The sequence below is a fragment of the Entelurus aequoreus genome, linkage group LG07, assembly GCF_033978785.1.
Source record: "Entelurus aequoreus isolate RoL-2023_Sb linkage group LG07, RoL_Eaeq_v1.1, whole genome shotgun sequence".
In the NCBI taxonomy this organism is placed as follows: Eukaryota; Metazoa; Chordata; class Actinopteri; order Syngnathiformes; family Syngnathidae; genus Entelurus; species Entelurus aequoreus.
Window position 1 is genome coordinate 58,226,274 of NC_084737.1, and position 17,500 is coordinate 58,243,773.

At 38.5% G+C, this 17,500-nt stretch overlaps 1 protein-coding gene across 2 annotated transcripts in view; it reads right to left on the reverse strand.

Moving 5' to 3' along the window:
- The window catches only part of LOC133654081 (bone morphogenetic protein receptor type-2-like), a 105,011-nt gene that overhangs the window by 28,249 nt on the left and 59,262 nt on the right, over window positions 1–17,500 (reverse strand). For both annotated transcript variants that reach the window (XM_062054084.1, XM_062054085.1), the window contains exons 4-5: window positions 5,054–5,161; window positions 4,815–4,906 (exon numbers count right to left, since the gene is read on the reverse strand). In XM_062054084.1, coding sequence (XP_061910068.1) covers window positions 4,815–4,906; window positions 5,054–5,161 — 200 coding nt within the window. The remainder of the gene's footprint in view (window positions 1–4,814; window positions 4,907–5,053; window positions 5,162–17,500) is intronic.

The window sequence follows — 17,500 nt, forward strand, 5'->3', positions numbered from 1 at the left end:
CTAACAAAGGTCTTAACTCATTCTCTTTCTATGCCACATCAATGTGGAATGCGCTCCCAACAGGTATAAAAGAAAGGGCATCTCTATCCTCCTTCAAAACCGCAATAAAAGTTCACCTCCAGGCAGCTACAACCCTAAACTACCACCCTCCCCGGATTGCTAATAATCAAATGTAAACAATCAAATGCAGATACTTTTTCTTTTTCTTATGCCTTCTGATCTCTCTCTCTCTCTCTCTCTCTCTCTATGTCCACTACTTGATGTCCATATCCTACCCCCCCTCCCCCTCCACACCCCTGATTGTAAATAATGTAAATAATTCAATGTGATTATCTTGTGTGATGACTGTATTATGATGATAGTATATATGATAGTATATATCTGTATCATGAATGAATTTAAGTGGACCCCGACTTAAACAAGTTGAAAAACTTATTCGGGTGTTACCATTTAGTGGTCAATTGTACGGAATATGTACTTCACTGTGCAACCTACTAATAAAAGTCTCAATCAATCAAGTTCAATAATAAATAAAACAAAAGTGTTATAACTTGCATCAAGTTCAATAATAAATCAACAAAAGTGTTATAACTTACATCAAGTTCAATAATAAATCAAATAACTTGCATCAAGTTCAATAAAAAAATCAAATAAAAGTGCCACTTTGCAATCTTTGCAACAAAAAAAAAGGAGGAGCTATGCATTTGGCAAGACAGGGCAAGTGAACATGAGTTTTACAGTACTCCAGCATTAGTGGCTGCAATGAGCCTGTTTTGCACTGCACAGCATTTCAAATCGGGGTTGCAGGCTTGACACTGCCACTCTTAAGTCATGCTCAATGTTCAGCTGAGACCTGTACTTCATTTTGAGTGAAGCAACAGCTGAAAAGCCTATCTCACACAGATAAGATGTGGCAAAGGGGAGAAGAATGAACACAGCTCTCTGCCCGATGAGTGGATGATTAGCGCGGATGGGTAGCAACCCATCCGCGCGAAAGTTTGTTCCGCTTAGCCCCGCCCCCATTAGTTACTGTTGCTATGTCTGTCAAACTTTCGCTCCTACCTAGAAATTTAAAGCCTACAGGAAAAATAAGTGATTCACATTTATTTATATAGCGGATTCCACAGACAGAATCACAAAGTGATTTACAGTGTGTATAGAAAATGAAAGCATAGTAAAAAAAAAAAATCTAAGAATATAATAAAAAAATAAAAAATTTAAAGTGAAATTTCCTCCCGTTCCTCGCGCCCCACCTGTCATGTCTCTATTCCCCACCAGTGGGGCACGCCCCACACTTTGAGAAACGCTGGATTAATCTAAGTGTGTTCATAACTAACGCCATACCTTTTTGTGATTATTCACATGATTTAACCAGCCCTAATATATCATATTTTTCAGACTATAAAGCGCACTTAAAATCCTTTCATTTTCTTAAAAATCGACAGTGCGCCTTATAACCCGGTGCGCCTAATCATCCTCCGATGTTGCCATTTCTAATATAAAATAGCATAAAGTTCTAACTTATATCTGTCAGTAGACTCGCTATAAAAGCGCTAAAAAACTACCGGTGTAGTGGGTTTATATGATTAATCCACGGAATTTTAGTTATTACAGAGTTCCGGTCGGACGTTTTTTCACGGGACACATTTTCGGCTTTGTCGTTGCACTAGTGAGCCACGGATGAGGAGCTTGTGCTCCGTTGTCAAATTAAGTAAAGTCTGAATGTCATTAAAACAGTTAGTTCCATCTTTTAACACTTCTTCGACTTGCGTCCTTGCACGCTACACCGCTACAAAAAAGATAATGGGGAGAAAACGCTGTCAAAGGCGAGCCACGTAAATAAGACCGCCCACAAAACGGCGCATCCTGAAGCGACTGTCAGAAAGCGACTTGAAAATGGTCTGTAAAACATAAACTATGCAACATTTTGATCAAAGAACCACCATTACATGTTATGTACACCACAAAGAAGTGTTTTAAATGTATTTAAAAAAATCACAATATGACCCCTTTAGAGTGCCTTATAATCGGGTACGCCTTTTGTATGAAAATATACCTGAATAGACTCGCTCATCGCCACTGCGCCTTATAATCTGGTGCGCCCCATGGTCCGGAAAATACGGTATTCATTACAGTTTGTATTTGATTACAGTACCAAATAAATGCACGACGCAAGACACACTCCTTCTGGGTCCCTGCAGGTTTCAACAAGTCGAATTTAAGACTTTTTAAAGACTATAATGAATACAATTTAGGACCCATTTTTCATTCATACTGACAAAAAGTACAAAGACATGAAGAAAAATCAGAGGCCTAGAATGAGTTGCAAGTAGCTATATGAATTTATTCCTGCTTTTTCACAGTGGAAAACAAAATGTTATCCCAACTAAAAACACCAGAAGCCTCTCTATTGTAAACAAATATCTGTTTAGAACTCTAAAATAAATATTAGCAAACATCACAATAGCCATTTTTCTCATTTGCTATGGAATACCAATGGTTTTAACCCCAATGTTGCAAAGTTTTTATTGCAGAAGGTGTCATGTGAGTGGGGGCTAAGTCGTTTCCTGTACAGCTTTGCAGATATTTGTAGTGTTTGGCATCATTTGACATGGACTTTCGGATTATAAGCTTTACCATTATCCTTCCGTTCGCTTTCATCGCAATGTTTACAAAGACTGCCAAGCACGATGGCGCCACATCTAAGCCTGACCCGAGTTGAGACATCAGTAAAAACACTTTACACACCTGCTTCAATCATGCATTAAATTGTTTATCCTGCAGTACCAAATCGTTGAAAATAAATTGAACCTAAATTGATCAAATCAAATTCCTAGTGTGTTAAACCTAGTTGGCCAATAAAGCCAATTCTGATTCTATTCAATTTCCACAAATAACTTAAGTTTTGCTCCTGGTTTGCATTTGCTTTTGTAATCTTTGCTGCCAACGAAGATCTGCTTGTGACATATTGTGGCGTGTGCAATGCACAGCACACTCGCTGGTTGTGCTGGATAAATTCTGACTGGGCTGCACAGGTACTTTAGTTCTGTTTTATATTTATGGAGTGCGTCCTCAAAAATCGAAACATTTAAAAGCAAAACTGAAGTTTATGCATTTACTTTGAATAAACATAACAATCATTATTTTTTAAAACCTTTAAGTCATGTTTAGCACCTTGATAGAATTTAAGACATTTTAAGGCCTTAAAGTAAAATGTCCTCCACTTTTAAGGTCACAGTTCAGTTCATTATGGTTACAGTAAGCAAATAGCTTTAGTTTAGCTTTTGTGTAATGAGCTTTAATGATTTTTAAAATTAACCAAAAACTGCCAACTATTAATTATCAAGTAAATAAATGTATCAAAAATATACATACCATTGTTTCTATTTTTTTTTTTAGGGAAGCGCAAAAGTTGTAAATTCCATTTTTAGTAAATGAAAGTTCCTTTTTTGGCTGCCGTGCAGAAATAGTAGTTCCAGCTTGTAGACCTGTTGCCCTTCTCTAATGAACAATGGCGGCACACTGCTTTCGTGTTCTCCACTTGTCTTTCTTCGTAATTAACCAGGAAGGCCTTAGCTTACCAAGAATGACACCTTAACGATGGAAGAGTTTCAAGCTTTGGATTCTCCTTGGCACTATTGCTAGCTGTGATTCCGGCTAGCCAAAGCCTAGATTGCAGTGTACTTGTTATAAAAGCAGACGCCTGATGCTCATCACTCAATGTGTCCCGTACCGAAAGGTTCCTAACAAAAACATCTGATTACATGTCCTGTTACACACCTCTAGCTCGATTGACCAATGAAATTTCTTGTCAGTTTAGGTAGTTTGGACATCTTGTTTGGATGCCTCCCAGAGGTCTCACTGGTCAGGCGTTCCAGGCACGTCAAATCGGGAATAGACCCTGGGAAATAAGAAACTGAGACGGGAAAGTCTGGGCTCCCCTACTCTCTGCGATAAGCAGGACAAACTGGACGGGTGGAAGGATGGATGGAAGGTTCCACCACCGCAGTGAGCAAAATCGTATTTGCGTTTGACTGCACTGTACACATGAATTATTCTGCCATGACTTGATGATGAAATCCCTTTATAGCACTACATGACTTTGGAGTGTTTACTATTTGTCTTTATATATTTGCCTTTAGTTGGATGGGACAACTAAATGTCAGATCTAATTTTATAAGATTTTAACACTGCAGGAGTATTGTTATATTGTCTTTTGTAGGTCGGCTCTCTTGTTTCGAATGGCTTGCTATTGTACATTAGCATATTGAGACACAGTAGTGTTTCCCCTAATTTTATATTAGGGACAACAGCAGACCCCAAGAAGGTCAAGTTAATGGGTTATTTTGTCTTTGCATTACTTTCTATTATGAAACTTTTTGAACAATAACTGTGGAAGAGCAATTGCAATTGAATTGGCCACTCGCATGTGTGTGCGTTTGTGTTCGTTAGCCTAATACCCCCAAGCTACCAACCCACACACACGTACTAAATTTTGCAACGATGCACATGCATGATTTTGTTAATAATAATCACCCACTCCAAACCAAAAAAAAGCTGTAGATTAGAGGAAACACTGAAGAGTGTTCTGCAGTAGTGCTGCATAACTTTGCAAAAAAATATGAATGGAGACTACGCTCAGAATAGAGGTCGCCATTTTCTGGGCCGCTTTCTTTCACACACAAACAAGTGGGTTAATTAGTGTTAATCAATATTGCGATTTCTTTGGTTGAATAGTTGTGCAACACTATTCAGCAGAACATCTTTTTTTCCTTTCTTAGGATACAATGGAAAACTAATATCTGGGAACAGACCTCCAGCAGTTTGAGATTATCCAGGTCCAAAGAGCTTTCGGAGCCAGCAGCCTCCATCATGTTTAGGTTGTGAAGACCTTGCTTACTGTTCCCTGTAAACACAAACACACACAAATAAAAACTTTAAACAAGGTCCACACTGCTCCTATTTATTACAGCAATTACTAACCCGCTGAAACATTTAACAGACTTAGCTATTGAATGTTCTTTGCTCTCAGCTTGGCACCATGGAAACTTACCATGCATCATGCGGTAACCGAAGAAAGCGGCTACTACGACGACGGCCAGCACAGAGATGGTTGCCAGGGCAATGATTATAGTCTCTTCAGAGCGCAGTGTGTAAGGGGCTGCAAGGACAACACAACAAAAATAAAACAAACATAAATAAAAAATGAAACAGTAATCTTTTAACTGTGATTGACATTGTGTTGTAAGCAATGCATCCGCAACAAGACCTTATCTTTTAACTGTGATTTATAAAAAATGATGAATTGACCTTTCTGTGCCTTCTGTACATCATTTTTAGGACATCTTTGACAAATATGTATCTTCATCATTCACCTTAATAGCTCACCTTATTTGTTAATATTGTATTTTATCCAAATTTTTTCCTTCATCGCTGCATAAGCTACATTATATTGCTATATATTATTATTTTATCTCCATGTTAGAAAATGGTAACAGTTAAACACAGGAAGTGCACAAATGCATAGTGACAATATGTAAACATATTAGTTATTGTGTGTCAAAAAGTGTCAACATGTTCAAGATATGGTGTGAATGAATTGTCACTAATACATATGAAGAAGGGGTATGATTAACTAAGCTCTGCTTCTTACTACTTCTTTTCGAATATGTTAAATGTGCAAGTGTAACGTGATGTTCTTCAATGAAAAAAAAGAAGCATGTCCAAAACAAATACACCATGATCAATTATCTATAGCATTGTCAAAAATACAGATACTTCAAAACAAAGTCGATATCAACACACAAAAAAACACATCAATACCTACTTTTTTCAGTATCGGCAGTAATAAATACCGTACAACACTATTTCCTAGCTGTGTGGTTTGTTAGCGTTTGATCACTGAGTAGTCAGTGCCAGCGTCTTACAAAATATCCAGTGTTACATCCCTAGTTCTAACTTGTATGTGTCAATAGACTCGCTTTGAAGGCGCTAAAAACTACCGGACCTACAAAGATGATGGGGAGAAGACGCTGTCGAAGTGAAGGCCCGTAAAGAAGACACATCCTGAAGGTCCTGAAGATGGTTTGTAAAACAATCTATGCATTTTCCTGACAAAAGAACCACCATTACATGTTAGGAAGACCACAAGAAAATGTTTTAAATGTATATAAAAAAAATCGTAATATGAACCCTTTAATGCGCTGTATAGTACGGTGCGTCTTTTGCATGAAAATAGACCTGAATAGACCCACTCACGGGAGTGTGCTTTATCATCCGGTGTGCCCTATGGTCCGAAAAATACAGTACTTTAATAATCGATTTTAATCATAATAATTGATAAGATGTTTCAGCACTCGTATAAAAAGTCACATTTGGAGTCTGATTGCCAGAAGCTAGAAAAATAACTAAAGCTAGGAAAATAACTAAAGCTAGCTGCTGCCATGCTGAGACAAACGGACAGCCAAGCGAAGGGCGTACAGTACACAAAGATGCTTGAAAAATCACATGGCAATGAGTTGATTGTCAGGTGAGCGATCAGATACGCTAGCAGGGGTGTCCAAACTTTTTCCACTGAGGGCCGCACACTGAAAAATCAAATCAAGCGGGGGCCATTTTGATACTTTTTATTTTAAAAACCAATACAATATATGTATAAAAAAGATACATTTAGGCCTCCACTCACTTGATCCCGGGGACCCCAAAAGGTTTTGGTCGAAAAAAATATTACAAATGTGTCATTATTTAGTATTATTATTATTATTCAAGGTTTAAATCTTTAGATCAACATTAGGCCTATCTGTCAATATAACGCTTTTAAAGATTTAAGTTGTATGCCATTTTTGTCAAGGAAAACCGTGTTTTTTTATGGAAAAAAACTAAATATGCAATATTTTCCCCCAATAAAATTTTAAAGTGGAATATTTGAGATTATATAATAAATGGAGTCTTAAAAAGGTCAATAACTCATAAAAACTTTGATTTTAATTCATTATTTTTTTTTAACAATGACACTTAAAAAAAAAAGTCCCACTAAAATTATTGGGTATCCAAAAGGGTACTGCTCAGTAAAGTGTAAAAAAATAAATCCAACATTTTTTTTAACTTTTACCACAATAGTCTCAAGATCAACTTCAGATCTATCCGTCAATTATACGTTTTATTGTTGTTTATGTTTTTTGTTTGTTCGTTAGGCCCTTCTTTAAAAAACTTAGTTTTTTAAATGGCAACCAAAAAATATGCAACATTTTCCCCCCAAAATATCTCAAAGTGGAATATTTAATGTGAAGTAAATGGAGCCTTGAATAGGTCAATAATTATTAATGACATTGATTTTGATTCATTATTATTTTTTAAAGAAACACCCTGCGTGGCAGCTTTGTGTTATTAGAGTAAATAATGCAACATTTTCTTGTTACATTTCACCTGTTTGCTCTTTTATACCACTTTTTATGTTTTTTTTTTTTTTTTCATCGTATTTTTAGAATGTGCCGTGGGGCCGTTAAAAAATTACCTGCGGGCCGCAAATGGATGTCCGCACTTTGGACACCCCTGGCTTAGCCTGTGACAAAATGTCATTTGATGAACTTACACTATGAGTGGACGGAGCATTGTCATTACCTGTTCTGCTTCACATCGTCGTCCAGCTTGTAAACACTGTAGCTTGTAAGCTGTTACAGCAAGCGATAGGTCAAATTTCACTGCATCATTTTGCGTTCTTTAAACTTTTTTCGTGCTTTAAATTTTAAGTCACTGTTTTAAAATGATCTACACAAACCTTTATTATATCACTAATAAGCACATTATAGAGCTATGCGATATGGTAAAAATCAGTTCACAAAGCGGTAGAAAATGGATGGATGGACAAATCAATCAATATCGATACGCTTAAATGTTACATTGCTAATAAGTGCGAAAAAATCAGAAGGTTATTTTTAATTAAAAATTATTTTTTTTCTGTCAGGGGTTGAACATGGTTTAGCAGTAAATCAATTGCAACATGTGCGTGTTCCATGGCCAAGGGTACGTGGCAGCAAGTAGAGCCGATTCAAGTCAATTTCTTTTAATAGGTTTTCTCAAGGCTCTTTATATATCGAGCAGGTCTACTGAAACCCACATGAGCAAGCTCTTAGATACAGAGGCAAAGAACAACTCAACGTCGAACAGAATCCGGGCTTTGTAGGATTGCTATCTGTTCTGATGGAGAAGCCTAATAAGGAAAAGCTCCACCTCCTATTTCAAAATGATTGGAACCTCAAGTAAAAGTCTGCCACGGTAACGTAGCATTCTACTAGGTTAATAAAACTCTTTACAAGGTACAATGGTGCTTAAACATAAATTACTTTGTAGGCGAGGAGATGGATTTTAAATAGGTAGACAGTGCCGACATGTGTACACATACTGGATTTGTTTAGACATACTACACAATTTCAGCAAGTAACAATACATTTGAATACCACACAATTTTGATGAATCCAATATCTGAGTTTTTAGTCATTACTTTTTTTCTTTGTGAATTTCTATCACTTTTGATTTGTCTCAAACCTGAACGCCAACTGATAGTACAGATGCTCTACATTTTAAAGAATGTAGAGCGGCAACATGAATAGTAGTGTGTGTACTTCTGTGTGCCTGCGCGCTACTGTAAGTGAGGAGATGAGCTGCTGCCACCTCTTCACAAAAACTCTGCAATTAATTTACTAATCAACCTTGGGAAAGGAACTACTGACAAAATTCCTTCTTTGCTTGACTCCTTTCCAGAGGCAAAGTCTGATGGCATACAAACCATAAATGCAAGTGATAATGCTGTGCAAAATTTGGCCTCTGTAATGTATGTTTGTGCAAAGTCAGTTTTCAATGTTGATAATGTGTACAAGGAAGGTCAGCTCTAAAAGTGAATGATGAAAAATAGTTAGTTTTAACAAAGTCTACTGGTATTTACAGGAGAAAAAAACCCATTGTACTTTCAGTCTGTTTACTTTGCCTTTCAGGATTGTGTGGGTGTAGGCAGTTTATATTTTTTGGTTTATTTTAGCCTCACATTATTGCAGCAATTTGTGTAAGAGATAATTATTGCTTGTTCAGGACTCAGTAATGCAATTGTAAAAATAGATTAAATTGTTTTTTCACCCCCAGGTTACCAAGTTTTAGATTCAGCTTGCTTTTTAGCCAACATAACGGGTACTGAAACTCAGTACAATAACTGCCAATGCAAACAGTAGCAACCTGATTGAAAAAAAAATTAAAAATAACTTTCAGTACCTCTTTTCGGGGCTAACTAAATGCAGACTTTGATCAGTGTGTTTGACGAGCCTAGAGCCAATTATGCAACAGTATCAACTATCAAGTTTGGTTGTGCCTTCCTGGTGTCTTGCGGTTGATTCTTTGCATGGAGTGAGAAGAGACACTAAAAATGAGTACTGCAGAAAGTGGAGAAAGTGACGATGAAACAGGAAAAGTTACCTGGACAATACGGCAGATTATTGGATTTTTTTTAAATGGACCGTAGGCAGACCAATGTGGACCACCTTAGCTGCGCTCACCCAAGTACAGCTATTACTTCCGGGCACTAAACCTGCAAAAAATTGTTCTTCTCAGGTTTTTTTGTTTACATTTTCACCCTGTGCACTATTTTGTTAAATTGTTTTTGTTATCTTCTAAGCCTTGGGAAATATAGGTCTGTAGGCAAACTGTGTTTAAATTGTTATATAAAACACTATTAAGGTAGGGAGTTGTTTATTTTGACAATAAAGGGTTTATAAAAAATTATCTGTTCAAGTTTAAGTTTAGATAACATCAAAAGGGCAGCTAAACGCCCAGTCGCAGCGGCCAGGAGCTCCTACAGCCATACTTGCCAACCTTGAGACCTCCAATATCGGGAGGTGGGGGGCGGGGGGGTGTTGGGGGCGTGGTTATTTACCGCTAGAATTCACCAACTCGAGTATTTCATTTATTTATATATATATATATATATATATATATATATATATATATATATATATATATATATATATATATATATATATATATATATATATATATATATGAAATACTTGACTTTCAGTGAATTCTAGCTATATATATATGTATTTATTTTATTTACATAAAAGAAATACTTGAATTATCTATCCATTAGATGGCAGTATTGTCCTGTTTAACTTCTCCGTTCATGACTGAGAAATCATTTCGGCCACCGTGTTCAATGGAGAAGTCTGTTCTACATATTTACAGGCAACATACACCTTCCCCTTCGAACTGTCCTGGATGAACTGAAATTCTTGTTTCCATTCGTTTTGGAACTTGCAAGCGTATTTATATTGTGGGAAAGCGGACGTGAGAATAGGCTGTCCCCACTCAGTCTCAGGTCCGCATTGAGCTGGAGGGGGCGTGGCCTCCAGCTCCGGCTGAATACCGGGAGTTTGTCGGGAGAAAATCTCTGCCGGGAGGTTGTCGGGAGTGGCGCTGAATAACGGGATTCTCCCGCTAAAAACGGGAGGGTTGGCAAGTATGCCTACAGCCGGCATAGTTTTTACACACTGTTGATACTGCTCTGTGTTTTCTGGCATATTGTTGGAACTGTGGCGATAAAATACAGCCATGAGGATCTGGTGCAACTCAATACGGGAGTTTTTTACAAACTGTCAGCCGAGTTTATTTTCCCGGCTGAGATCATCAGACCACCTCCCGGGGCCCCCACAGCAGACGGCCGAAGAAGGAGGCGTTGCCAGCGGAAGCGCAAGAGAGGCAAGCGGGCGGGCGTTTGGGCTAGGCTAAAGGCTAGCCCGTTCAAACCGCCACTTCCTACCATCTTCTTGTCGAATGCCCGGTCGATCCGCTATAAACTGGATGAAATCCGCCTTCAGATGGCGACGAGAAGGAATATACGTGACTGCTGCTGCCTGATTTTCACGGAAACTTGGCTGGACAGAACCATCCCAGATGCGGCTACTGAATTAGCCGGCTTCACCGCCCACCGAGCTGACAGAACCGCAAACTCCGGTAAGAAGATCGGCGGAGGATTGTGTGTCTATATAAACAGCAACTGGTGCACACAGACTGTGAGGGTGGACGAACTGTGCAACACAGATGTAGAGTTTATGTTGCTAAAATGCAGACCATTCTATCTCCCTAGGGAGTTTGCCGCTGTTTACATCAGTGTATATTCCCCCAGATGCTAATGTGAAGCTTGCGCTAGCACACATACATGACAGCATTAATTGCCTTGTCACACACCCCGACAGCGCTCTCATTGCAGCGGGAGATTTCAACCACGCAGACTTAAAAAGTGTCTTTCCTAAATACCATCGGAATGTTATATGTGCAACCAGGGGAGAGAAAACGCTGGATCAAGTGTATACAAACATCGCAAATGCATACAGAGCCCATGCATATCCCCATCTAGACATGTCAGACCACCTTTCTCTTCTGTTGCACCCACGTTACACACCCAAAATCAGAACTGCTGGAATTACCAACAAAACTATAAGAACATGGCCAGAAGATGCTATCCATCAGCTCCAAGATTGTTTTCATCACACTCTCTGGGACATATTTAGAGACGAGCGTGCAATTTCGCGTGAGTCTCTGGACGAATACACCTCAACTGTGCTGAACTATATTACCTTCTGCGTAGATTGTGTTACATCATTTAAAACAATCCGTGTGTTACCAAATAAAAAACCCTGGATGACACACAAAGTGTCACAGTTTCTCAAACAGAGGGACATGGCATTTAGATCAGGCGATCCAAATGCCTACCGTTCAGCCAGGACTGCTTTAAAGAAGGGGATCAATGCTGCCAAATCAGACCATTATAATAAACTCCAGGATTGCTTAAATAACTCAGACCCTAGGCAGGTGTGGGAAGGTGTCAAAGCAATTACAAACTTTTAAAAAACAACTTCTTCCTCAGTGAAAGGCAGCGCCATCTTAGCTGAGGAATTGAATAATTTTTATGTCCGCTTTGACAAGGAAAACACAGACTCAGCACTGCCCCCCTGCCCCCCCTCTCCTCCGACGACACGGCAACAGTCCTCAGCCCGCACGAAGTAAGACTCACCTTGCGTAACATCAACCCAAGGAAAGCAGCTGGACCTGATGGCGTTCTGGGCCGTGCGCTTAAGCACTGTGCGGACGAGCTGACAGATGTATTTGTTTCCATTTTTAATCTGTCACTGTCTACATCCTGGGTCCCTGCCTGTTTTAAAACCGCTACAATAATTCCCATCCCCAAACAGGCCATCATCTCATGCCTAAACGACTACAGACCTGTAGCACTCACCTCCATACCTGCCAAATGCATGGAGAGACTGATATTGAAACGGATTAAAAAGGCAATACCACCATCCCTTGACCCATATCAGTTCGCGTACCGGAAGAACCGATCAACCGAAGACACCATCGCTATTGTAATCCATAGACTCTTGGAACATCTTGAGCTTAAGGACACTTATGCAAGACTGCTCTTTGTCGATTTCAGCTCAGCATTTAACACAATAAGGCCAAACAGACTCAGATCTAAGCTTCACAACCTTGGTCTGAACACCTTCCTCTGCAACTGTATTTTGGACTTTTTAACAAATCGCACACAGTATGTGAAAATAGGCGAGCACATTTCTGCCACGCTCACCATCAACACCGGCGCTCCACAGGGTTGTGTGCTAAGCCCTGTGCTCTTCACCCTCTTCACACATGACTGTATAGCCTCTTCAACATCCAATCTCACTGTCAAATATGCCGACGACACCACAGTACTTGGGCTCATCAGCAACAATGATGAGACAGCATACAATGCAGAGGTCCAACAGCTGGCTTCATGGTGTGCTAACAACAACTTAGTTCTTAACACTAACAAAACTAAAGAACTAATTGTAGACTTCCGCAGGAAAGGGCAGAGCAAACACCCTCCACTTTTAATTAATAACTATCTAGTAGAAAGGGTCAAGCATTTCAAATTCTTAGGGGTGAACATAACAGAAGATCTATGCTGGGACATTAACACTGCTTCTACAGTCGGAAAGGCCCAACAACGTCTTTTTTTTTTGAGGAAACTAAAATGCGCAAACATTCCGCAGAAATCAATGGTTAACTTTTACAACTGTGCCATCAGCAGTGTCCTCACTTACGGCTTTTTAGTGTGGTTTGCTAGCTGCACTAAAGCGAACCAACAGGCCCTCCAGCGAGTGGTTAAAGCGGCGGGGAAAATTACAAGGACGATACTCCCAGAGATGAGTGCCATGTACACAACTCGCTGCCTAAAGCGAGTACACAACATCCTGAAGGACAGATACCACCCAGCACATGGCCTCTTCAACCTGCTACCCTCTGGAAGAAGGTATAGATCGATTCGCGCCAGGACCACCAGAATGTCTCACAGTCTGTATCCCCAGGCTGTGAGACTGCTAAATGAACAGCCTGCCCCTTTGCTGCCCCGGACCATCTCATTACCTCACTCTTCACCACCTCAATAATTGTGCTCTGGACACTGCATTGCTGCAACATCAACGTAACACCCATCAGACATCTGACTGTTCCCACCCCCACGCCCCCTCTATTCGCCATCTTCCTGACAATGCTAAACTGTGAACTATGGTCAACCTGCACTTTAATGCAGTTTCTATGCCGCTGGACAAAGCTCAAACAAAATCTCGTTGACATGACATTAAGTGTTATTATGACAATGACAATAAAGGAATTGACTGATTGATTGATTGAATTGATTGATTAAACATATTTTCACCATTGAATTTTTTTTTAACATACATAAGTATTTGTTTTCAGGCTGCGATTCGCATTCAGTATTTGTGGAAAAACGAATATTCACATGCCAGAGTAGTAGGGATGATGTTCGTTAAGAAATTATCGAGTTCGAGCCCATTATCGAATCCTCTTATCGAACTGATTTCTTATCGAATCTCTTATCGAATCCAGATAGGTTGTTGTGTGTGCACTAAGTTCCAAAAGCCATAGTTATTATGTGACTGGCACGTTGTTTATATGGAGTAAAAGCGGACGTGACTGAGGACAGCATGCGGCCGTTATAGGGTGAAGGTTTCAGGTGAGAGAGGACGCTAAAGGCACGCCCCCAGTGAGCATATAGTGCTGCTATATGCGTTGTAAATTAAAAAAATTGCAGACAAACACATCACCAACATGGACGCTCACTTTCGACATCCCGGTGAAGCACACTGGAGAAGAAAGGGACCAGCACGGTAGCGAATCGATACGCACAACGGGGCAAGAGAAGTCGGCTTTTACTGTTGTGCTAGCTTGCTATGCTAATGGACAACGAGACTGACTTTGAAAACGACGACAGGGAATCTGGCGTGTTTGATGGAGAACTTGCCCAGCTGTTCATTTCGGACACAGAAGATGAGGACTTTGATGAATTTGTGGATGAGGATTGATCAAAAAATAATGTGAGTACATTGATAAATACTTCAATAAAGTACAACCAAACTCAGCTTTGCTTCTGCTGCCTTTTTAAAACAGCGTCCATACATTCTACCGTATGTTTTAAGCTAGCGTATGTTTTAAGCTAGCGTATGTTTAACCATGACTGCGCCCAAAAATACGCTGTGCCTTATTTATGCGTTAAATACAGAAATAGCACCCGTAACTGACACGGCGCATTTTAATACGGTGCGCCCTATGGTCGCGAAAATACGGTATAGTGGCTTCGATAACGGGAACCGGTTCTCAAAAAGGGATTAGAATCCATGGAATCGGTTCTTTTCTTATCGAACAATCGGGAGAACCGGTTTCGAACATCATCCCTACAGAGTAGTGTAGTTTTACCACTTCATATTATTTTGTCTGAATTACATAGCTTATGTTTTTCATGTGCATTTCAGTTTTACAAATACACTCAAAGTCTAAGCAAGGTCCGTAACAATAAACAGCCAAAATAAATTGATCTGATTTTGAAACTTAATTGGGACATTTTGAATGGTTAACGATCTGCCAAACTGTATAACTTCAATACATATAGTAAGGGAAGAACAAAAAAAAAACTTTACTGTAAGCGGCATGCTTTACCATTGACAATCCAATAGCGCTTCCAAAGGTGCATGAATGTGATATATCAGTAGAGGAAGAGAAGCAGAGATTCAAAATTAAAAAATAAATAACCGCTGTATCAAGTTACCATGGACCCATTGCACTGCATTGCACTGCACACCAAATCTGATTTTTTTCCCCTCAAGTGACAGATCTGATTGTTTTTGCCAGTCTAAAGGCGCCAAAGTGCTTCAAATCTGATCTTTTGACATCGGATTCAGGCCACATCAGGGTGAATCTGATCTTTTCAAATGTGACTTCAGTCTATACGCAATACGACCTGAATGCAACCAGTAAGTGATTTTTTTGGTCAGCTTAGGACGAACTACGTCATTCGTGTGCACCAGAAAGACGGTGTTGGATATTTCATCACAACATACATTTTCGGTTTCTATTTAAGACGACCAAATTTTCGGTGCATCACTTGTCAACAGTAAGCAAATAATAGACTATATATAATACATGAATATATATGTTAATTCGGAAGAAATAGCGATTGTTGAAAGACCGGAATTGACGCAGTGGCGCATTGGCTTACAAGTGAGTTGAAAAATAAAGCTCCCATACAACCACGCTGTTGTGCGTGTCTTCTTTACCCAACAACCATAAAAAAATTACAATATATAAAACTATAAACATCCATTCATATGTTACATTACTTTAATTTACTTTCACGTAAAAAAACTAATTTTTAAGGTGTTGCGACTTTTATTTTATTTTGTAGTAGTAGCAAGTTCCTACCGGTCAACTTCCTTTGTTTTCACTTTATGGAAGTGCATATGCAAGTGACGTTCAGTTCAGTTCAGTTTCAGTTTATTTCGAACATGCATACGATACAATGTAATGCATCACACAATTCCAGTTGTTTCATTACAGCACGTCTGAAAAGGAGTAGGAAGAAGCAGAGTTTATTTAATCCTACCCCTTTTCATACCATAGCAATTGTATCCAATTTCCTTGTTCTCTGTAACAGAACAGTGAACAAATACATAATACATACTATACCATAATAAGCAAACAAATATTAAATACATAAATAATCTTTGTCTCAATAAAAAAATAAATAAAGGGTTCAAGATGTTTATCATAATTCTTGTTCTGTGTACTTTCTGAACACTTGTAGTTTGAACAGTCTCTTAAACTGAATCATATTGGTGCTTTGTTTGATTTCTTTGGTTAATCTATTCTAGGGCTGCAACAACTAATCGATTTAATCAATTAAAATCGATTATTAAAATAGTTGCCGATTAATTTAGTCATCGATTCGTTGGATCTATGCTATGCGCATGCGCAGAGGTTTGTTTTAAAAAATAATCATTTTTATTTATTTTTTTATTTTTAATAAACCTTTATTTATGAACTGCAACATGTACAAACAGCTGAGAAACAATAATCAAAATAAGTATGGTGCCAGTATGCTGTTTTTTTTCAATAAAATACTGGATAGGATAGAAATGTAGTTTGTCTCTTTTATCCGATTATTAAGCGATTAATCGAAGTAATAATCGACAGATTAATCGATTATCAAATTAATCGTTAGTTGCAGCCCTAATCTATTCCATAATTTAATTCCACATACTGATATACTAAAGGTTTTAAGTGTTGTACGAGCATACACATGTTTTAAATTATATTTTTCTCTAAGGTTATATTTCTCCTCTTTTGTTGAGAAGAATTGCTGTACATTCTTGGGTAGCAGGTTATAGTTTGCTTTGTACATAATTTTAGCTATTTGCAAATGCACCAAATCGTTGACTTTCAATAATTGTGATTTAATAAATAAGGGGGTTTGTATGTTCTCTATATCCAACATTATGTATTATTTTCGTTGATCTTTTTTGTAACACAGTTAGTGAATGAAGCGCACATTTGTAGTTGTTTCCTCATATTTCTACACAATAACTCAGATATGGTAACACTACTGAGCAGTACAGAACATGAAGTGATTTTTGGTCTAGAACAAGTTTTGCTTTATTCATTATTGATGTGTTTCTTGCCACTTTATGTTGTATATTTTTTTACATGAGATTTCCAATTCATTTTATCCTCTATTATTACACCCAAAAATCAATATTTACTCCGTCTATCTGTATTTGTGTTTGACTTTCCCTTCTACTGTTACCAAATAGCATTATTTTAGTCTTGCTGAGATTCAAAGATAGTCGGTTTTTGTCAAACCGTCTTTTTAATTTGTTAATTTTTTCTGTTATTATTTGTATTATCTTCTGTGTGTTCTCTCCTGAAAAAAATGCAGTTGTATCATCTGCAAATAACACAAAATTTAAGTCCTTTGTAACTTTACAAATGTCATTTATGTAGAGATTGAACAATTTTGGTCCGCGTATCGATCCCTGAGGTACGCCACAAGATATTTTCAGCTCTGTGGAAGTGTGTTCGCCTATCTTCACGTATTGCTTCCTGTTGGTTAAGTAGCTTCTTACCC